This window comes from Strigops habroptila, chromosome Z (genome assembly GCF_004027225.2).
Source record: "Strigops habroptila isolate Jane chromosome Z, bStrHab1.2.pri, whole genome shotgun sequence".
In the NCBI taxonomy this organism is placed as follows: Eukaryota; Metazoa; Chordata; class Aves; order Psittaciformes; family Psittacidae; genus Strigops; species Strigops habroptila.
In genome coordinates this window covers 42,547,153-42,570,291 of record NC_044302.2, presented here as the reverse complement: position 1 = coordinate 42,570,291, position 23,139 = coordinate 42,547,153, and the positions used below count along the sequence as shown (strand labels likewise).

The 23,139-nt window shown below is 45.9% G+C and overlaps 1 protein-coding gene across 1 annotated transcript; it reads right to left on the bottom strand.

Annotated features, from left to right (window-relative positions):
• Window positions 1-724: 724 nt before the first annotated feature.
• SMU1 (SMU1 DNA replication regulator and spliceosomal factor) lies at window positions 725-13,943 on the bottom strand. The gene is made up of 12 exons (XM_030469928.1): window positions 13,789-13,943; window positions 13,345-13,555; window positions 13,085-13,237; window positions 12,436-12,546; window positions 10,834-10,962; window positions 9,935-10,054; window positions 9,418-9,534; window positions 9,088-9,215; window positions 5,880-6,006; window positions 4,397-4,564; window positions 3,949-4,101; window positions 725-2,873 (listed from the first exon to the last, which is right to left on the bottom strand). The coding sequence occupies exons 1-12, from the start codon at window positions 13,812-13,814 to the stop codon at window positions 2,775-2,777; spliced, it is 1,542 nt and encodes a 513-aa protein (XP_030325788.1). The 5' UTR covers window positions 13,815-13,943; the 3' UTR covers window positions 725-2,774.
• Between the last annotated feature and the right edge of the window lie 9,196 nt (window positions 13,944-23,139).

Sequence of the window (23,139 nt, the reverse complement as noted above, 5' to 3'; positions counted from 1 at the left end):
TGAGGCAGGAAGTGAAGAAAAGCTGTACTCGATGTTAGAAGTCAGTTATAAATGCTCTTAACCTTTCCTACAAAGCTCAGCAACATACTTCCTTTCTTCTTACCTCAAGTGAACATTCCTGTTACCAAGGTGCCCCACACCAAAGGCCAGCCCTCTCTCCCAGGCTCATGGTTCAAATCCCTCAGCAACATGCAGAATCATGGATTCACAGGGTCTGGCACGCATCCATGGAGATGCCTACTCTCCCAGACCTCAAGAGAAGTTGGCTGCTTTATAAGACACTTGCAGAGGATCTTTTCCTTTTGAGATCAAGTCTTCAGTTTTTAACTGGTCTCTCTAAATTGTACAACTCAAGGGAGGGCTTGATTTACATTTGCAGATTACAAGCTGGTAGTGGTAGACATCTTATCTGCAAGATCACATGTTCCGTAACATTAAAAATGTTACACCCACCAGTCTGTGCAGGAACACAGGAACACTTATTTTCACTGAGATGGCAGTAGCTCCTTCATGTGTATTCTGCGAGAACATACCCACATGCACCCACTTCCACCCAAGCCAGGCTGGAATTCACCCACTGAGCCCCAGTCCAAACACAGGAGGATGAACTGACGTATGAGGCTGTCACTACGTGGCACTCCTCCTGCTGAGCACTTTGCACTCCTCTATGTATGATTGCCCTCACCAGCTCCAAGCAAAATATTTCAAGGACAAAGCAACAAACAAAGGTGAACAATGTTTGCTTTAATGTTAGTTAAACCACTAGATGCGGCCTTGTTCAAGTCTTGCATCTGAGTAAGCGGTGTAACACCAGGCTGATTAGCCAGAGAGAAAACGTCCTCCTAGGTTACATTAAAAATCTTAACATTTACATTAAAAAGAAAAATGCAGGGTTTTGATTAAAAAAAAAAAAATTATCGTTCAGATCATCATGGTATTTTTGTGCCAACTGCCAGCAATTTTGCAAATTGCACCTGCAGCCCAGGAGTTTTACCATTGCCCTTGCATAAGCTTTAATACATTTCACCTCTTGTCTCAAGTACTTGACACAATAAACTACAACTCTTAACAATCATAAGAAATGCCAGATTTTCTCACATTAAGCTAGAGAATCTATTTAAATGTTTAAACACCCAGCATTCCAGGTTTTATTTGCTACAGTTGCTTCTCTTTCAAAGAAAAATGAAAGGTATGTTTGCATTGAGGATGAGCAGTTTTGCATAATCTGAAGGCAAAATAAAGCACAGGTCAGGTAACATTAAAAGTATTGTGTCGAGATCTTCTTCTGTATCACAAGTAGTAATTGCCAATGGAGCTTTTCAGATGTATCCCTGCCGGATGTTTCTGACACGTGGGTGTCTTTTCAGGCAGGAAAAACAATCACTTTCTGCTATCTACAAAATAACTTTATTGCAATATTGAGAGAAGTAAAAAAAGCTTAGCGATTAAAACATTACAGCTAAACAGAACAAAGCACTACAGTTGCAGTGAACAAAAGCTGATTTTTTTTTTCTGCATCTCTTTAGACCAGTATTAACACAGACCAACTAAGTGCACAGGAAAGTGAACTTGACACTGACAACCAACACTTGTGTAAAGATCAAGCCCAATTAGTTCAAATTTAAGCAATATTTTAGGTCATACTTCGGAAGATTCCTGTGCACATTCACCGCAGAGTGCATTAGTCAGGATCTGAAACAGAATCATCATCTGCTCCAAACTGAAGAGCCTGAAGTGTCTATCCAGTGTGGGACCCAAGTATCACCTCAACTGGGTTCACAGGTATATGGAATTTTTAAATGAAACAAAAACCTTGTTAAAAATTACTTAGAGTATGCCATGCCTTTTGGGGAAAATAGGAAGCTAAACTGAGTAAACTGTAAAAAAGCCCAATGCAACTGTAGCATGTGCAGTGTCACAGCACTAGGAACTTGGCCTATGTAAACCAGCTTTTGCATGTTTTAAAGTATTGATCCCACGCGGCTCACTTCAGTTAAAGATGGTCTGAAAACATTATGCACTTACAGGAAGAGGGCCCAAGTAATAATTCCTTTGAGCCTGGAAGTGAAATAAAACAAAGGACAAAAAAAAACCCCAACAAACAAACCACAAAAGCCACCCATAACAAAAGCCCAACTATATCTCACTGTCACATTAGGCAGCTTCATAGCAGGAAGTGCTGGGAGATGAGGAAGAATAGTTAGGCTCCAAGGAAGCTGTGTGACACTACTTAATATATAAAAAATTGGAAAAAACATAGTGAATACTGAACACAGAAAAACTCACTGGACTAGAAAAGCCTCTGCCTTCAAGCTGAGGGTAGAGTAGCCTTATCTGCATTCCAGGAAAACTGTGCCTCTTGTTTCAGTGGAGAAGAGACAGTTTTCCCATTCCACATAATTCATTCAAAAAAAAGTATTTTACTGCATTCTAGGAAGTCACCAACCACTTACTTTGAAGTGTACATAGTTCCTAGTTCATTCAACTTTTATAAACACTGTAGGAAGAGTATAGACTTCAGGAGACAGAAAAAACACTCACTGAAGTTGCTTCGGCTACTCTGGTAAAAATAAAAAGTATCTGAAATTAACTGATGCTGTATTTAAGCATCAATCTACCTAAATTTAGACCAAGAAGTAAAAACGTCATTCTCTGGAAAAACTGAACTGAAAATGGAGCAAATATCACACTCTGTGCATTTAGACCTTGTTAAAGCACAAACACCAATAACCTGCAACTAACAGGGGCAGTTAATAGCTCGTTGTAAAATCAAGCTATGGCTTCCAGAGCTTGAGGAGGCCATCTTCACTGTAAGTGGCAATCAGGTTCTGGTGGGGGTGGTGAGCAATGCCAATGACATCTTTTTCATGAACCTGGAGAATAAGCAGAAAGATGCATCACGAGATTCTTCTTCTAGTAAATATTCTCTTCAGACAAGAATTAGAGAAAAGTTGGTCTGAGGTTTAACACGCTTTGTGCATGCAGCAAAAGCAGAGGAACATATCTTCCCTCCTTCTCCCCACCCCGCTGGCATACCTAACAGCTTTAAATATTGACAGCTTGGTCAGACTATTCATCAGACAGAGCCCAGGTCAAGACATGCCCTATTTCAAGTTCTGAACAATCCACTCTTGGCTTTGTGGATGTTTTCATAACTTTTTAAATTAAAATAGTTCTAAAGACAGACTGTCCTGGGTTCAGCTCTAACAGTTATTTTTGTCCTTCCTAGTAGCTGGCACAGGGCTGTGTTTTGGCTTCAGTCTGAGAACGGTGCTGATAACTAACTAATGTTTTGGCTGTTGCTAAGTAATGTTTACTTGGAAAAAGGACTGTTCAGTCTCTCGTGCTCTGCCAGTGAGGAGGGACGCAAGAAGCTGGGAGGAAGCAGAGACAGGACACCTGACCCAAACTGGCCAAAGGGATATTCCATACCATAGCACGTCATGCCCAGTATATAAACTGGGGGGATCTGGACCCGGAAGGCCCAGATCACTGCTCGGTCAGGGTCTCCGTCGGTGAATGGTGAGCAATCATATTGTGCAGCACTGCTGGTTATTGGTGTTTTTTCCTTTCCCTTTTTAGTTTTATATTCTCTCCCCTTTTTACTTCCCTTACAAGTAGTAGTAGTGGTTTTGTATTATACTTTAGTTATTGGACTGTTCTTATCTCAACCCATGGGATTTACATTCTTTCGATTCTCCTTCCCATCCCACTGAGGGAGGGAGACTGGAGAGGGGTGTGCACAAGCGGTGCTGAGTTACTGGCTGGGCTTAAAGCATGACAACATTCTACAGCCAAGTGTTCTAGAATGCATTTGTTACCAATCATGGCTGCTAGAAGTGAAAGATTCCTCAGTACAAGACTTCTCCTTACAGACTTGTAACAGCATAAGCATTTAATGCATCCTTGTGTTCAGAACTCCACAAAAGCTCAAAGCTAAGAACTTACAGTCAGAGTTCTCTCCAGCTTGCCAGTCACTGTGCTAAAGCAATAGAGCACAAAGTCTTCACCAACACAGTAGATCCATTCACCACGAGGTGAAAGTGCACAGCAGACAAAGTCACCACCTTCTCTCTTACCAGAGCTAAAGCTTCTTACAATCTGTAATGACACCCCCCCAAAAATATTTGACAGGATTAAGCTACAGCACCTCATTACTATGCTCAGGACAAAAATATTTAGGCAGTACTAGGCCTGTTTAGAACACAGGATCTTTCCATAGCTACATTTGCTTTCTGCAAGTCAAGCTGTTTTATAATCTGGGTACGGAATAGTTCTCACGAAAGCAAATGAAGAAACAGGGTTTAACCCAAGGCTAGGTTATTAACTAGGTTTTGGGCATTCTCAAAAGGAATGAGACAGAGAGACTTGAAAGGTCACTATTAACAGTACATACTTGTCCTTGCATATTCATAATGACGACTGTATTTGATCTGTTGCAAACAACAAAGTGTTCTGGGTTTTTAGGGAGTAGAATGACACTATTCACAGTAATGTCTGTCCCAGCAGTGCTGCCAAGAGATTTGAAGGTGTTTGAGCACTCTGTCGTCTTCACATTCCAAACCTAGTACAAGAAAGATATGCAAAACCAACTAACGTTAATAAGAACAAACAAACAAAAAAAAAAAAAAAAAGCCCTGATTCAGGATTCAGACTTTTTAAGGCTCCTGAAGGGAAATATGAATTCCAAAAATTGTAGTTTAAAGCAGATAAAAACCCACCAAACAGTAAGTTATCATATCTATTTTGAAGCATGGACACCACGAACAAGTTCACTACCACTGAACTGAAAGTTAATTTCCATTACCCAAATTCAGCCTGGCTCCCTTTCGTTAAGCATATTCCCTAAGGGGTGAGTCCAGACTTGCTTTCTCATTTTATCTGGTATCTGCGGATATACGTGCAGACTCTGCACATGCAATTTGCCTTACACAAGACAGACACAAGAATTGCAGAAAAAAAAAAAAGCCTCACTGATATCAGTGGGAGAGACATCCCAGATTCCAGCTGCTTCAGGCCCAGCACCAGGCTGTTCTAGCTGTTTAGAAACAGGAAATGCAACTGCTTGTTCAATATTTAAAATAAAATGTAACTCATCATCTGCGGAATATTTTTGCTGTTTACATACTAGTACAGTCAAAATGAAAGGTACCACCCTCTTATTCTACTCCCATGATTGAGGCAGTCTAGCAAGAGAGTGCAAGTTTGAAGTAACACCCCATTTACTACAATCAAGATCTATCACATTCTCCAAGGCCCAATCTATAAACCAGATATGTTTACCCATCCCCTCCATGCACTACATTGATGCCCTACTCAATGTGGCTACTTCTATATTAATTTATTTTTTCATTATTAGTAATGCCCTGTACACAACAATGTTTTACTCCTCTTTTAACTACCACACACCGAGTAGTTCCACTCTTTGCCGAGACTAGAAGCCACTCCCACAGTCAGTTATATTAATGCTAGATTACCCAGCTTGCACAGCAAGGGACTCCTAAACACCAAAAAATAAACATGTGTCCAACACAGTAAGCAGAAAGTGCTGTTATTTCAGACCAAGGAATCCCCACATTCTAGGATGAGAGGTGTCAATTCTATTTCTAGAATAAAGCAGGAACAGGCAGAAGAGTACTGCACTTATGTCCCCCTTTCATAAATACAGCAGACTCTACAGCAGGCTACGAACACAGTATGAAACTTTATCTGTTCTCATTTACAGCAATCTACGGCAAAGGTCATAAACAGAAAGACTTATTACTGCAGATAACCCCAAGTCCTTTTCCAATGACTCCAACAGTCATAACAAACCAGCTGCAACATGCAAAGAGTCTGAATACGTTATTTATATAAAGGGTAAACAAACGCTATCTTACCTTCACTGTGCCATCAGAGGATGCACTAATAATATAATGGCCATCCTGGGTAAAAGTAGCTTCATTGACAAAGGAAGAATGACCACGGAATTCCTTTAAAGTTTTCCCAGATTTTAAACCATGAATCCTGTCACAAAGAAAGGTCAAACAGAGTGAGCAACTGAGGTAGCGTGAACAACCCTTTGGCTTCACTGTATTTTACTTCTGAAATAGGTAACAACAAAAAGCGCTAAAAATCCAGAAGCTGTCTTTATCACAAGCCCCTTTCAAAGCTATTATGTATTCCCATGAAAAGCTTAGGAAAATACCATCGACCTTCAGCCTCAAGGACCTGTATGTAATATGCACTGCACATATTAGGTAACAGGACTATTTAAGGGGAAACTATGAAGCTGACAAAAAGAATTACAGAATTAAGTTCAGAAGTCACTAGTCTAACCGAGGTCAGTTTGCTCACGGCCTTGACCAAGCCTTGTCCAGTTAAGAAGAATTCTCTCCTTGGACCCAGCCAGACTTTCTCTCTTTTGCAAGCTGGTGCCATTGCCTCTTACTGTGCAACTGTGCAGAATTTGCTCAGACATCTAAAATGAAATTATAGAGGTGATCTGTATCAGCCTTAAATTGTACTACCTACTGGCTACAGGAATACAGTTTTCAAGCAGAAGTCTGAAGCCTTGAGAATGAAATTACTTACTCAATTTTAAGTTCGATGTCCTTGATTCAACATCCAAACTTATAATTTCAGTTAAAATCCTTATGCTATAGTTCATATGTATCAGGATTTCAGCAGATTAACATCTCTTAATAAGATGTTTCATAATGCCAGTTCACTGTGCAGCTGCCTCCAGATCCACACATCTCTTCATCTAAAGCAGTATTACTGGTGACATTGGGTTTTACAGGAGCCTAATGCCATTGAACATATTACACAATCCCATTCAATTAAACATAAAATGTATACAGACATCAAGCACTGGATCAATCCAATTCACCATCTAAGCCTCATATCCTGCAACTCAATTTTGGAAGACAGATGAGAAAGTCTGAAACCTTGACAGACTGGATAGATGGACTTAAAAGAAGCTTCACAATGTTGACAGCAGACCACTGCAGAACCACCACAGGCATCAGAATCAACGGGGGGCTGACCAGCCACAGAGGAGGTCTGCAGGAAAGGACCCAGCAGGCCTTAGGGAAACGAAAGTGAAAGCCAGGCAGCATGCTATGGCATTGAGGAAACACACCAGATGCACTAGGAGAGGCAGAGTCTGTAGATCAAGGTTCCCCCCTACTTTGCAGAGGTGTAGTCACACTGAGAAGACTGTGTCCAGTTTTGGGTCCCCACTAAAGGGTCACTAAAATGACCGGAGGAGAGCACCACAGAACAGTGAGGAGAGGCTGAAAGGGCTAGGTGCATTCAGCCCAGAGAAATTAACATTCAGGATCATTTAATTGCTGTCTTCCTTGTAGACAAAAAAGGTTAAACCAATTATTACTAAGGAAGTCAGAATAACACTAAAGAAGAAAAGAAACCGAACCAGACAAAACTCATCTAAGCTGCTTTCAACTGCAGCAAAGTGACTGCATAGCAACAGAAGAACTTTGTTGCAAACCAAATCTACCCAGCAGCAAGCAAATTCCAAATAGGTGCAGGATCAGAATTACTGCACTACACAAATGTTAAGTAAGACTTTCCAGATGCTAAAAGCTGCAGGAACAAGGGATTGATAAGGTTGCTGCCCATCTGGTAACTTAGATTAGGACAGAGTTTGAGTATTCTTGTGACTATTTGCTAGTATTAAAAGTTACAATTAACTTTCTTTCTTGATTTTATCCACTCCACAAGGATCCTTAAAAAAAAAAAGAAAAAGGATATCTAAGTCCTTACTAAACGCCTGATAAATTGTAAGTCAGATTCTTCTTAGAGGTTCACAGCTAAAGGACAAGAGGCAAATGGCAAAAGTTACAAAGGTAAAAACAAACCAAGACAAAACTTCTTTCCTTATGTCCAAACAAGATTTTCTCTGATGGGATTGTACAGCCCTAGGACAGATGTCAGAATCAGTGGAATCTCCATCCATGGAGATTTTGAGAACTCAGCTGGACAAGGACCTGACTGAGCAAGCTGTCCTAACTGAAAGACTGGTTGTGTTTTGAGAAGCATATTGCACTAGAGACCTCTAGAGGTATCTTCTAAATGAATATATTTTATAATTTATGCATAGTCTGCCTTACACAGATTGCACAGATGCTTGAGTTTTCTCAGAGCAGAAAGAAAGGCAAGCCCAGCCACCTACATACACATACCCCACTACAATCCACTGTTTTACCATGTTGTTGCTTTAACAGATTACCTGCATGCCAGGTAAGGTGCAGTAGGTGTATACATGTAAGCCTTAGGACATGGAAAGTGTCAGGTAATGCCAAGCTCGTTCAGTTTAGTCCAACCACATTAAGAGGGATGTACTTCCTTGGATTTTCTGCAGACAGATCTCATATCCAACTGCTGTAACTAGGCTGACACACTATCGACTTGCTAAACACACAAACTGGATCTTGCAAAGCAACTCCAGAGTTTGTAGAAAATCTCAACTCCCACTCCCACGGTTCCAAAATCACAGCCTGTAGGCCTTCAATATCATGAACTGTTTCACTGCCCAAAAAGAATGCCAGACACTGGGGAACTGAACTATACGCCATGGCAGTGGGGTTGGAACTAGACCATTTTTAAGGTCCATTCCAACCCAAACCATTCTGTGATTCCAAACTGGATGGAACCAACTACTTTCATGTCTTGTATTAAAGTTAGTAAGTACGATCAGGCTGTTAAGGTAATTGAAAAAAAAAAAAAAAAAAAAAAAAGTCATCATCCTGTTATCCTCAGATTTTTTACCCTACACTTACCATGAAAAATGTTATTTTTGAAGGTTGACACAACTATTACTTAAGCTAGGAGACTCCCAGAAAGAAAGTGAGCAAAGTCAGCGTAAGCAACAATAGATCAGAGGTACTTGGCCCCTACCCCTGGAGTAATTAAGTTAAGCAAGGCAAAAGGTTGAACTTTCAAACTGTTCCTCTCCAACTCTCAGCAGTCATGCTCCCCTGCGCACTAAAACTCGGTGCAATAGGATCAAATCCCAGGTCAAATCAGTATATATTCAGGAGTTTTTCTTCTGCACTGTAGGTCACACATTTGCAGTTTATTTACCTGATTGTCTGATCAAATGAAGCACTAAGAATCTGGCTGCTGTCTTTAGAGAAGCTGAGGCATGTAACGCCTTTGCTATGTGCTCGTTCAAATCTTCTCAGACACTGACCGCTCTGAATTTTCCAAACCTGAGAGGAAACAGCAAATGAAACAAGAGGTGGTTACCCTGTTATGAGATCACAGAAGCTTAAAAACATTAGAGCCAAAACATATCTGTTTCTGAACTACACTAAACTTGTTTTTAGAAGGAACTGCAACATCACTGCAGCTGAAGTGCCTCTTTCTGGTCATCATCCCTACCAACAACATACTGTAGAAAAAGATTTGTACCTTGATTTTTCCATCCTGTGCTCCAGTTGCTAGCATTTCTGTATCTCTGCTGAAGCACATGCACAGCACTGCGTCATCCATCATCATAAAATTATCTTGTGCCTGGTACTTCAGATCCTAAACAAAAGCAGAAGATTCACCAGTCAAAACAGAAAATTCAGTTAAATATATTTTAATGCAAAGTGCAAAATTATAGGTGTTTGAACTTCAGTTGTATTTTATAACGCATCATCAGATAGACCTCACAGCCTTGTAATAACAGAGAAGTACTACTGTTACCATTTTAGAGGCAACAGTGATGATCCAGATCCCTCTTCCTTCGCAGACGGAAGTTTATGACAAACTGGACAAATGAACCCATGTGAAGATTTCAGACAGGTACCTGAATCACCCAACCAGGCACCCTTTACAGATTCACAGTCCCCAAGAAATGAAAACAAAGTATAAAAATCAAAGAATAAAACTGGGTGCTCTGGCCAATGACCCATCCGTGTGAATAAAATAAGGCACAATTTACCTTCCTAATCTTTCCAGTAGTGAAGTTCCACACTTCAATGAAACCATCGACAGAGCCAGTAACGAGATACTGTCCGTCTGGGGAAAACCGAGCACACTCCACATGCGACTTCTGCCCGAACTGTTTCATAGAAGATAAATTAAGCCTGATAAGCAACTTTAAACCAGCGACTCATTAAAACAAAAATGTAGACTCATTTTGGTGGCAAAAATAAGCTATTTTCTACAGGTATGCATTCACAAATTTAAGGTACAAAAAACCCTCTCAATACCAACATATGAGTGCTTCCAAACCCAAAAAACTCCCTTTCGTTCACTGTGAGAACTGGTAAAACAATTACCTAACACTTCTTGCTTGAAGTTGAAAAACCTTCGCAGGAGGAAGCTGCCTATTCTACATTGTAAGTGCTGCAGGACTACTATGTCATTACAGCATAGTTTTCTTTCTCTTTTGCTATCTATATGATAAAATCCTTAAAAAGGAGGTACTGATCCTATTAGTAGACCTGGTACATTTAAAACTTAAATGGTGCACAAAACCTAGTATGCACCACCCACAGAAGTTTAAGACATGAGTATTGCCTTGCACAAGTAAAGAACCACTTCTGCAAATTGAATTCTGAACTGTGAAGTCAAACAATTAAAACATTTATCATATTGACAAATAGTATGAGCACCCAACCTTGTTAAGGGACCTCATTTCAGACTCTCATGAAAGGCCTCCTGATGAGATACACATGGAGAAAGGGGAAGAGGAGGAAAGGAGAGCTAGGGAGTATTTACAAAGAAAGAAAACAGAAGAATTCAGAAGGTTTACTCTTATCTCTCAACATAAAGGACAGGAAAAGAACAAGCTAGAACAACTTATACCAAACATAAACAAAGCAAACACAACGTCACCTTAATATGTCTGCTCAGCTGTGTGGGGAACTTTTCTTCTTCTACGTCTTTCACAGCTGCTTTGCCTCTGAACAAGTCAATTGTCATACCAGGAGGAAGCAGGCCCTGATGCTGCTGCCATTTCAGTGCCTGGAGGAGTTGAAAGCCATACTGTTAGGTACCAGTAGCATACATCTTCCTCATCAAAGCTTGCTTCTAATTAACACAACACAGCAATTCCTTGTACCCTTACAAATTATACACTGAACAGTTTGAGACAAGTACACTGCAATTACTTGAAATAAGACTGTGCTTCCAAACTCATGACCACAAACAGTATAGAACGTTATCCCCAATGTGTTTTCGGCAAGTGGGGATAACTTAGGCTCACCCTTCTCACTCTACCTTCAGTACACAGTGTACAGTACATACACAGTGTGAGTTCTACCTTTTGTTCCTTTAAATTACCTGACCTATCATCTATTTGCCTAGAACTGCATACTAAACTGCATATTTAGTTGAAACTAAATATGACAGATATGCTTTCTTGGAAAGCACATGTGAACTTCATTCAAAAGACAAAATCTTACGCAATCCCTTCAGAGAGCTGCTTTTAGTCACAGAATATGATATTTACAAAATTAAAAAGTATATAACACTATCTGCATAGAGTATCAGTGAATACATTCTGAGAATAAAAAGAGTTGTAAGAACAACATAAACAGTACTGCCCTGGGATCAGCTGTAACAGTTATTTTTATCCTTCCTAGTAGCTGGCACAGTGCTGTGTTTTGGCTTCAGTCTGAGAACAATGCTGATAATACACTGATGTTTTGGTTGTTGCTAAGTAATGTTTACTCTGACCAAGGACTACTCAGTCTCTCATGCTCTTCCTCTAAGGAAAGGCACAAGAAGCCAGGAGGAAGCAGGGACAGGACACCTGACCCAAACTGGCCAAAGGGGTATTCCATACCACAGCACGTCATGCCCAGTATATAAGCTGGGGGGAGTCACCCGGAAGGGCAGATCACTGCTTGGGTCGGTCTGGGTATCGGTCAGCGAATGGTGAGCAATTGTATTGTGCTGCACTGCTGGTTCCTGGTTACTGGTTTTTTTCCTTCCCTTTTTAGGTTTATATTCTCTGCCCTTTTTATTTCTCTTATCGTTATTATTAGTAGCATTAGTAGTTTTATATTATACTTTAGTTATTGGACTGTTCGTAACCCACGGGATTTACATTCTTTCAATTCTCCTTCCCATGCCACCAGGAGCAGAAGGGAATAAGGGGGGCGAGCGAGAGGCTGTGAGGTGCTGAGTTACCAGCTGGGCTTGAACCAGGACAAGTATGTACCTTGAAAATACACTTCTCCACACTCAGAGTTTTTATTCTATGCCAAGAAATCTACTCCTGCAGTGCTGACTTTTCCTAAAACTGCTAAATCCTTGCCACATGGAGAAAATATAATTTTAACTATACCACATGTAAATGTGCAGTATGTAAGCTTTACTTTCTATAGACTCGGAGAATCAACTAGATAAAACTGACTGTGATCTCATAGGCAGTTTTATGCGGCAAAGATACACAGAAACTGACATAGCTACCAAACATTTTTGAAGAATTACCTGCCCCAGCAATGCCATGAGACGAGAGGGAGGTACCACGCTGACTTCTCCAGCTAAGGCTTGTGCAATAGCAGCTCTCCGCTTCTCTTTGCTACTTCCATCTGGGTATGCCTAGAGAGACGTTATTTTTATAAAGTCATTCTTTTACATTATTTTCCATAAAAACATTCACTGCTTCAAACAGAAGCCCCTTCTACATTAATTTCCTATTAGGCCTTCAAAACAGACCTTCCTTTTAACACCAACCCTTGAAACACTTGCAATATGTTTTCACTACAAATTTCTGGCTGATGTAATCGCTCAGAAACAATAACTTACTATTTTACAACAATTTTAGCTACAAAAACGTACATTTTCTTCTGCATATATAAAGACAGGAAAAGCACAACACAGACATCATCCCATGTGGCAGGACACAGGTACAAAACCCCAAACTCCCACCTGCAGTATACTTCAAAACCACTGCCTTGTGATCAAGTGCTACAAATAATTTCCCTAACACTTCATAAAACATGCAAAATCGTGAAACTGGGAAGCTGCACGTTCTTACTCCTAGAGTGCAAAAGAAAAGCAGCAGTAAGCACCTTGTACTGGAGTTAGGGGTCATGCAAGAGACCAGCGTGAGGTCTCTAGGGAGAGTACAACATACCTCACGAGGATCAAAGTAAGATCTGGCCAGAAGGTTTTCAAGGTGGATGTACCGCTCCGGCTGAGTTTGCTTTAGCATAATCATGGGATCTGTTTGTCTCAGGAGAGATCTGGCAGCACCTAGCTCCCGGAGCTCAATCAACTCCAGCACAACCTGCATCAAGAGACAAACATCTGCATCAGTAAAGGGGAAGTGGAAAACACCAGAGAGGGACTTACACCCAGACCAGAAAAGTCCATACGCAGCCTGCACTCACTCACCTGCTCATAGAGATCAATGAGGGTCTTGTCGGGCAGCTTCAGCGACTGTATGGCTTGCAGCACCGTGTCCCAGTGCCCACTGTTGATGTCCGCCACAAAGCTTTCAATACTGTCCACGGTGTTGAGGGACACGGTAGTTTCCTCCTGGAGGGTGGCGAGGGCCCGGTGCAAGCTGTTCTCCTTCAGGTACTGCATGATCAGGCGGATCACACTGCAGGTGCACGGCACAGAGTCACACACAGGGCCCCGCAGCCTCCCTCCCCGCCGCCACAGCGCTCCCACAGCCCCGCGGCCCCTCTCCCGCCCGGACTCGGCCGCAGCGACAGCGCCCCCGCGACCGCCCTCCCGTTCCCCGATCACCTCGGGAGAGGCCATCCCTGCGGCCATCCCGCCCCGCTAGGGCTCCCGCCGTGCCCCCCGGCCCCCCGCCGCCACCCCACGCACTCGGAGGACTCGATTTCGATCGACATCTTGCTCCGCCGACGCCGACACCGACACCGTCACCGTCACCGTCACCGTCACCCCTCGCGCTGCTCCGCCGCCGCCGCCACTAACAACGGCTTCCGCCCTCACACCCCGCCGCTTCCGGCCCGCGCCACGCCCCCGCCCGCCCGGCGCACCACGCTTCCAAGGGGAGCGGGAGGGGGGAGGGGGAACCGATTTGAGCATGCGCACTGGGGCAGCCCGCGCCGCGGCGGCGGGCGGGCGCCCCCTGTAGGTGCCGGGGCGTCACTGCGGCGGGTGGAGGGGCTTGCGGCGGGGCGTGAGGGAGCCGCCGGTGCGAGCCGGCTTGCGTCCCGCCTCGCTGTGTCTCGGCCGGTGGGTGAGCTGGTGTGAATGCTCGGGTTAATACTGCGCTGTGATGTAGCGCAAGCCGAATTCAGGCGTCGCGGAGGAGGAGTTGCAGCTGAGCTGGGCAGGAAGGCTGAGAGAGAACGCGCAAGGAAAAGCGCATCAGAAAGGTTGGGACTAGTGTTCTGGCGGCAGTGGCAGTGGTTCTGCGCGCTGAAAGGTGGTTTTGCTCATTCCCTGTCCCTCCCATTAATAGCACTCCAAACAGAACGGCCACTTGGGAGAGCACGTGTGGCATCAGGGAGGAGCACCAACGTGAGTTACCCTGCGTGGTTACCCTGCAAGCTCAGCGCTGTCTCACACGATGGTCTGCACCTTCTGCATAACCCTTGTTTGAGGCTTATGCAGAAGCCTCAAACTTCTGTTTGAAACCAGTGAATACACTGGTTTCCCGCAGAGCTGCAGTCCAGCCACTGTCTCTCACCCATCAGGATCGCGGGAGGTTCCCTGCGGTGCCACAGACACGTTGGACTGGCTGCAGCTCAGGTCTGGCACGGATGTGCAGCAGTTCCGCGGCCGCCGGCTTCTATGCATGTGCAGGTTTGCCGATGCGGAACAGGGATCTTGCTTGCTGTTTGCAAGCCTTAACCCATTGTGAGCTCCGCATTTCAAAAGCGTGGTCGTGTGTGAAAAGTGACACTGCACAAAGTAATATTTAATTAGTAGGGAAGTTAATAGCGTATCTTGTCAGCTTTCATTAACTATGGACTAAGAACTGGAAAGATGCTGCTGTACTCAGGTAGAGCACTGCAATGGCGTGGGGGGACATGGGAGATAACTGTCTTCTACACGCACAAAAGTGGCTGTGGCAGTTATCCGTGCTGCTTGGACTCTGACCGAGGCCAAAGGTCTGGAAGCCCCGGTTAGTGCTGAAAGACAAGTAAAGCTGACTCTGTTCCTCCCGAGTTCGTGTAGGGTTAGGTGGCCTTGCTGGGAAGGTTGCTCCTCGCTCCCTGAGTATAGGAATGAGGCCATGAGATCCGTGGTGAAGGGGTTAACAGCAACACCCTAATAGAAATGATGGGCTGCTGATGGGGGTGATTAGGCTGAGAGGTGATTAGGGCCGGATGGGCCTTAATGACTGCCTCAGCGGGGTGGAAGAGGGAGTGATAGAACGTGTCACAGTTCTGTTCCGACCTTGCACAAGAGTCGCAGCCCTTGAGCAGCCTGACCAAAGGTAATACTTTCGTTATCCCTAACCTATGTATAAAAATACATCGAAGTGAGGTCGTGGCTCCCCCCACACCGTCTATGATGGCAGCAACAGGCAGTTTGAAAACAGTCTCAACAGTATAAACTGGGCATTTGAACTCCTCCATGGCAGAGGATGAGAAAACGACCCCGCTCTGCAGACAAGTCAATGGGCTCCCCCCTCTCTGCTCCCCAAAACAAGGACGCCTCTTTGGTTAAGATCTATGCCTCCTACTACGTTGGGTAATACCCGGGTGAAACTGAGCTCAATGGTTTATTTTTCTACATAAGCTCAATTAATAGTTGGCTTTGGATTACAGTCCTAATGCTGTAAGTGAATTTATCAATGGCAATTCCAAATCTGTGTTCATGTTGCTTCGATAAACTGCGCTATGTGTGGATTTGTGATTGTGAAAGTTCTTACTGAACACGACAGGAGGTTGAGTGTTGAATTAGTGATAATCAGAATTGAGCCCAGCCATCCCCAGCCCCTCTGATCTCTGAGCACTGGCTGGAACACAGCGGGGGGCATTTTCTGCCAAATTACTATACTTACAATGGGCAGCACCAAGGACCCTGCTGCTTGTGTCTCCCTGCTGTGGGGCACTTCCCACCTGCACCAGTAAGTGCCCAGTACCAGTGCTAGACTGCTAGTGCACAGGGATCTGAGATCTGCTGTGCTCAGCTCCTCTTGGAAAGACTTGTTCCTTACTGGTTTTTTTAGGCTTAGTGTACAATTTGCTGGATGAGCCACGGAAAATAGAGCCGTGTGTGAGAAAATGCGTGCCTTTGCCAACAAAAGCTGTTCTTTGCTGTCTCTGTCCCCTGAGTGCTTAAGAAAGTAATCCAATAGCACAGAGTTGAAAAAATAGCGAGTGAGGCACATGGTTAACGTTTTGCCTGCTGTCGTTTCCTCTCCGCTCATCTTTTTAACTCCTAACAGAGAGGCGCAGGGGTTACTGTTAAGTATCAGTTAATTATACCAGGTATTTTGTTCTCAGTGACAGGTGTATTTATGTCTATTGAAGGTTGTTTTGAAAACAAGTCTGATCCAGACTGTAGCAAAGCAGTAAAATCCAAAGATAGCTATTTTTGTTCTGGCAGCACACAGGGATCTGGCTCAATTCATCACTAAACTCAGCTGCATAAAGTAGTATTTATGCTAGTAGTATGCTCTCCTGCCTGCCCTCCCTCCCATGTTACTGGTCTCCAGTAGGAAAAGCTGAACAGACAGGCTGCCTGGTCCTGAACCATCACAGCCATCAGGATGGCATTCTTGGATGGTGAAATCAGCACAGGAACAGGCTAACAGCCTGGATGGATGTCAGTGCTACGCATGCCACCTGGCCTTCCTTCCCTGATAGCTGCAGAGGGAGGTGGACCCCCCAGATAAACCTCCCTGTGCGGCGAGTCAGCGCTCTCCATGAACTTCATCCGAGGAAAAGGGTCGTGACACACCAAGTGCTGCGCAAGCAGACGGGAAGCAGGCTTTGGCTTTGTGGCTAGACACCGCTAAGGCCAACCTGATCTGGTGCTGGCAGCAGTCCTGCGTCTGGAGACCTCCAGAGATTGTTCCAGCCAGCACTCGCAGGATGCCAGCTCTGGCAGAGCATTACGTAAGGGAAGAAAAGGTTTCTATTTTATATTTTGGCTCCACTGGGAAATGGATGCAAAAGGACATAAATTTTCTTGCTGCAGCTGGGCAGCACAGATGATCTGCAGTAGAGCAGAGTTAAGCCAAGCCCTTGCAGGTCCCAGACCCTCTCTTTTAAGTGGGAGCTGAGCGAGTGCCTTAGAGTCAAATTTTTAAAGGGAAGAATACTTTTTTTCCTGGCACAAAATTTAATAAAATAATTTTCATATCCCCCCCAATGAAAAATAAATCAGTTTTCTGTGCTCCCCTTCTGCTCTCTGGCTTCCCTTAAACACCAAACTGGGGGTGAGCCATGCCCTACACTGACCAGGTCACCTATCTGCAGTGGCAGGGGAATGAGATCCAGGTGCCACTGGGATGCAGAATCACATCTTAGGGTAGCTGTACACCCATGAGGACCTCACTTTCCCTGCCAGATGGCCATCTGGTTTCATGTGCAACTGCCTGCTGCCTCGCCAGCTGCAAGCCTCGGTTTCCTGCGCTCCAGAGCTGTGCTGTGGCACCAGGAGGCCACATAAGCTTACGGTGACAACGATGTCCTTTCTCTGCTCTCCAAATTACTCTAGTGACCTGCCGTAGGGTTTTGCTTTTCTCAGCTTTCAGACCACAAGGCCGGAAATGAGTCCTTCCGCCAAAGTGCCTTTGCTATAGTCTGAAAACAAGAGGCACCCCTCTGGGGCCAGCATCTTGAGAGAGACTGCACAGGGGAAACAGCTTGTGCTGTTTCTGTCTCTCTGTTCTTGAGAATACCTTTTACAGATCCTGAAACAAAAACCCACCCAAGGCTTGTATCTTGCAGGGAGGGAGATGTGTGACTTGATGTGGTCCCAGAGGATCCTTAAACCTGCGCAAATACAAGTTTTGTTTCTCATTGCTGTTGAGGCGAACCACACTCTGGGCCATCCAAAGAGACGCAGGCCGGGGGACGTTATTATCCCCTTTGCTGGGCAGCCACCATGGAGGGATGCAGAGAAGCTGGAGGGGATCAGCAAACAGTTACATGAAGGGGCATGGGGCCCATTGTACCCATATTCTCTCCCTCCCATCATAACACAGAATCGCCAGGAGGTCACGTTAGGAAGGCATCTCTGGAGGTCCCAACTCCCTGCTCCAAAATTGGACCAGGTTGTGCTGAGCCATGTTGAATTCTGCGCACTTCCAAGGGCAGAGACGTGGCTTCTGAGAGCGGAGGAATTTTCTCATGGTGTGGGGCATGTGGCCTGCAGGCAGGAGCTGGGTAGGGAGCTGGATTTAACATCAGCCTAAAACTGCAGGAAGGGCAATTCCGAATGGCTGGAGGCTCTTTGGTAGCGTCAGCAGATGTACCTAAGGACAACAGCCACATGGCGCTGGGCGAGTTTAGCCGGCACAACTCCTTTGAAGGCAGCCCTGAGATAAGGCACCGGGGAGGGGGAGGCAATCCCTGACCTGGGGAGGGGGTTTTAGCTGTGGCCACACAAAGCCTGGGGTGCTGGGAGAGCCTTACCACTGGCGGGGCTTGGGCTGAGACCCCTCCCCTCCAGGAGCCGTGGTGCTGCTGGGGCCCTGCAAACAGCAGACCACGTCCTGGCTTTATCCAACTGTTGGCAGCACGGTGGGGAGGACTGGTAATTTAGGCCTGTCTCTAGGAGATATCCAATGAAATGTATCTTGGACTAATTAGGCTTTAGGGCTCAGGAACTTGGTTCCAGTTGCCTGGCCTCTGTTTTGACCCCTCTTTTCTTTGAAGTTCATAGAGAAGAGGGGAGAGGAAATGAGAGGAGAGGCCCTGCTTTTCCTGTAAAATGCCTCATTCCTCATAAAATCGTTTGGCAGGAATCTCTTTCAGCTGGACAAGCTGAATACTTTAATACATGCCTGCAGTCATTTTCCTCCCTTGTCTCATTCCTCTGGCTGCTCAGTCACTGCTCTGCATCAGTAAAACCGTGGGTACACAGACACAAATGGTCCTCAAAGAGGTAGCAGAGAAGATCTCCAGAAGCATGCTAAGAGCCTCTGAGCTGCAGCAGCTGTATTATTTCCTGGGCCAGCTGAAGTGTACAGTGCTGCGCAGTGGTGACAGATCCAGCTCAGCTCTGGGGTTTCAGATCTTCCTTCCAGGCAATCCTTCTGGTAGACACAGCTTCCAGCCCTTGCCAGGCCACGGAGAAACCACACCGAACATCCTCCCTCCTGCATTAATGTTGCATGAGGAGGGAAGCAGCCCAGACATGGTAAGGGAGAGGCACATAGTATCTGGGCACTAGGGATGTTTCAGAGCAGTGGGAAGCTGAAAGCCCTGAAGGAAGGCACCCATATTCTCTCCCTTGCGTCGTAACGCAGAAGCGCCAGGAGGTCACGTTAGGAAGGCATCTCTGGAGGTCCCAACTCCCTGCTCAAAATTGGACCAGGTTGTGCTGAGCCATGTTGAGTTCTGCGCACCTCCAAGGGCAGAGACGTGGCTTCTGAGAGTGGAGGAATTTTCTCACGCCCAGCTGGAATGTCCCATCCTGCAGCATGTACCCATTTCCCATGTCCTGTCGTTGTCTGACTTGGAGAAGAGTCTGGCTCTGTTTTTTCCATAACCACCATTCAGGCAGTGGATGACACCTATAAAGACCCCTCAGTTGTCTTTTGCAGGAGGGGGAAGCCCAGTTCCACCAGTGTCTCTTCATACACCCTGTGCTGCATTCTCACCACCTTGAGGGTCACTGCTGGACTCTCTGCAGTTTGTCAGTGTCTTCCTTGTACCAGGTAGCTCCAAACTGTATGCAAGTACAGAGATGAGTCTTCAGCATCAGTAAGTGATGAGGAAGGATCGCCTGTGCTGAACTTCACAAGTTGCTTCTGCCCATTCCTCCACCCTCGCACTGGTTGGCAAAACATAGCTCCCACAGTTGACATTAGCTTTTTCTCATTTCCTTGGTATGGGTTTCAACCCACCTTTCCACCAAGGGTCCGTGGTGGGACCCTGAGAGCTGAGAGCTGCGCAGGGCTTCCTTCTCTCTTGGCCAGGCATCCAAGGCGAGCCATGGGAGCTGTTGTTTCCTTGGAAGAAAGGTGGCCTTTCTGCAGAAGACGACTTGCATGGAGTGTGTTCCAGAGCTGGAGCCACTCTTCTCCTTGTGGAAGGTGAAAGGACGGCCCAAGTGCGGTCAGAGATTTCCTGCAGCTACACTCAGCGGCAGGCCACCTGCAGTCCTTGATATGCAGGTTTCACATCCTCTTTTCGACTAAGCCTGCCTCACTGCTGTGGGAATGAGGACCAAATCTACCTCCAACAGGGCCTGAGCTCTGGTTTGGATGAACAGCCAGTGATGGAGAGTCTCCAGCTTCCCCTCACATGTGCCTGGGGGGCTGATGGGGTCTGCAGCAGCATGTAAAGGGTCCGTTCTCAGACTGCCCACCAGCTTCATCTTGGCCCTCTGACTTCTGGCTTGGACATTGCAGAAGCACTGGCACCTTCTCAAGGCTATGAGCAGCAGCTGACTTAAGGCTGGTTGGGGAAGGATTGGGCCAGGGAAGGTAAGGCTAGCACCAGGTGGTGCACATAAGTTTTCTGCTATTTACAGTGAGAATCAGCAGCTGAGGAGCACGGAGAGATCCAGCACAACTTGCGGTTGGCAGGCAGTTGCTTGAGCTCTCACAGAGAACAGCTTTTGGGTTCCAGCCCCATAGTGTTTCCCCATGCAATTAGCACAGAGTGTCTGCGGAAGCCACGCGTGCAACTATGCAACAATGCAGGGGCACAGAGGTGCATCAAAGCAAAGCCACAGGTACCCCCGCACAGTTTTCATGGAGGTTCCTGCTATCCTTCTTATCTGCATGGTTTTTGAAGTCCCAAATGACCCGTGGTATGAGGACAGCCGGGCACTTATTTGAGTACATACAGAGCAGAGGAGGCCTCCTGAAGGCAAAGCATAGCATGGTGTACTTAGGCTGTGCCATCTTGGAGTGGGAGACCTCATGACAGTTTTATTTCTGAAGCTGCACCTTGCAACCCATTGGAGTGATTTTAGTGTGTGACTCATGTCAAAACTGCTTCAACAGTTAGAAGTGAAAACAGAAATTAGGCTGAAATGGCTGTTATTCAGAGGCAAAAATTGAGTAAGGATATTTGCCTTTCATTTTTATGGACTGCAGGCAGGGGAGAACTGTGAGAAGAATAATTTCTGTGTAACTGGAAACTAATCATGAATAATGACACTCCCTGCTGACGTTAAATAGGATTGAGCATATTTAACTTGCAGGCTGTGTTGTGTTTCCAAGTTGCAATCTTGGGCTGGGCTCTTGCATGCTTTTACAAATGAGGTGAGACGCGATAAAATGACTGATAGCAGTAGGGAAGGGACAGGGAATGATGCCCGTGGCTTGGCAGGTGGCAGCTTTTCTTTAGGGTTAGCCCCAGTCCCGGCGCCTGCCTGGAGATCATCAGGACCAGCAAGACATTCAGTCTGCTCTCCCCAGAGCAGTGGTCTCACTCACCCTTGCCCATAACCGAGGCTTGTCTCTGAAGCAAAATGAACATCTGACAGCGCAGTGAGGCTTATCTGTGTCTGGGCTGCAGACTCGTTAGGCCGGGTTTTGGTGTTAACACACTGGCCACCACGCTTTACTGTGCAGCATGGCAGGACAGCACCCTGGTGGCTGGGATTTCAGGCACCAGCAGCACCAGCATGAGCTGTCTCTTCAGGCCATTCCTCCCTGATACACCAAACAAAAGCAGTTTCGGTGCCCCAGAATGTCTGAGCTACTTGCCCTTCATTCGGCTGTGCCTCTGCCTCTGACTGCCCCTTTGGGGCTGCAGTGCAGGGGACCAGCTGCTGTCCCTTTGAATGAGCAGCATCCCACCGGAGAACAGTGCTTTCTCCCAGGTTAAGTGGGTGCAGGACAACCACAGCTCCTCTCACTCATCTGTGTGGGAGCCTGAGCAGGCAGAAAACTCTCCAGGCTTTTTCCCTGTCAGCAAGGGAGGGCTGTGCTGATGGGAGTGACAGCCACTCAGACAGACACACCAGCAGCCTGTACTGCTGCCAGGCTTGGTGGGGTGGCAGCGTGGGATCTGGTGTTCTCTTGCTGCTCTGTGTGCAGTCAGCATAACAAACCTCAGAGTGGACATGGCAGGCTTTGGAGGTAAATAGAATCCTCCAATTAAAGTGGTTGGTTTGTTTGTTTTAAATTAGTATCAGCAGGCAGCAGGGTGACTGGATGAGATCCCCAAGTATCTCGTCACTGGGAAGCACACAGAGCATAGACCTCACAGGGGCTGAAGTCAAAGTTTGAGAATCTTGGAAATACCCATCTACCCATCCTTACTGTTTTTATACCCAGGACCCCAAGCTGAGTGGGGGGAAGCTCCTCCTGGCAAAGGGAGAAAAGCCAGGTATTGGACATTCAGTAAAAGTAAAGATGTCCTTGAGCTGCCTTTGTTGCCTGCAGAATACCTTCTAATACAAGACCGGAACACCACAGCTACCAAGGTGTGTCAGCTTGCACCCATGTCCATAACAAAGACAGATTTAGCAGGTATTTGCACATAAGCATGAATTTCTTTTATTTGTCACAATGTGAGAAGCTGTAGGCATTGCTCAGAGATTCGGTTTCAGTTGTGTACCACAGGCCATGCTTTGTGCTTCACTGAGCACCTTCAGCCACTGTTGTTTATGACCAACTTGTCTCACCCGAATGCTTTTGGCCCCCCAGCAGTGCTGGTGATGGAGCCTCTGGGGGGTCTCCAGTTGATCCCTCTCATTCAGACCAGGGCAGAGCATGCGGAAGCAGCTCAGCTCAGAGGTGGCAGGGGCTGGAGGTGGCCCAAGGTGGTGGAAGTGAACACCCGTGGCAGCTCCCGGTGCACCTTGGGCATGACACCTCCTCATGCTCTCACCTGTCCATGCACAGAATGGCTGGGGGACCTAATGGAGACCTTCAAGATTCCCCAGCTTGGCTGTTCAAGCCCTTGAAGCTGTCCTTGCTGTGAGCAGGGGTTTGGAGCTCATCACCTCCAGAGGTCCCTCCCAACCTCAATATTCCCATGACTCTGCTGTCACTGCAGGTTTGCTGGGCTTTCATTCTCGTTCCCCTAAACAGGGATTTTTTGAGAACAAATTTTTCATAGC

Coding starts and splice junctions, on each gene's coding strand:
- SMU1 (XM_030469928.1), bottom strand. CDS start 13,814: ATGTCGATCGAAATCGAGTCCTCCGA. Junction 4,565..5,879: donor CCTCTGATGGCACAGTGAAG/GTAAGATAGCGT, acceptor TTCTTGTACTAG/GTTTGGAATGTGAAGACGAC. Junction 4,102..4,396: donor TTATGAATATGCAAGGACAA/GTATGTACTGTT, acceptor GTGTCATTACAG/ATTGTAAGAAGCTTTAGCTC.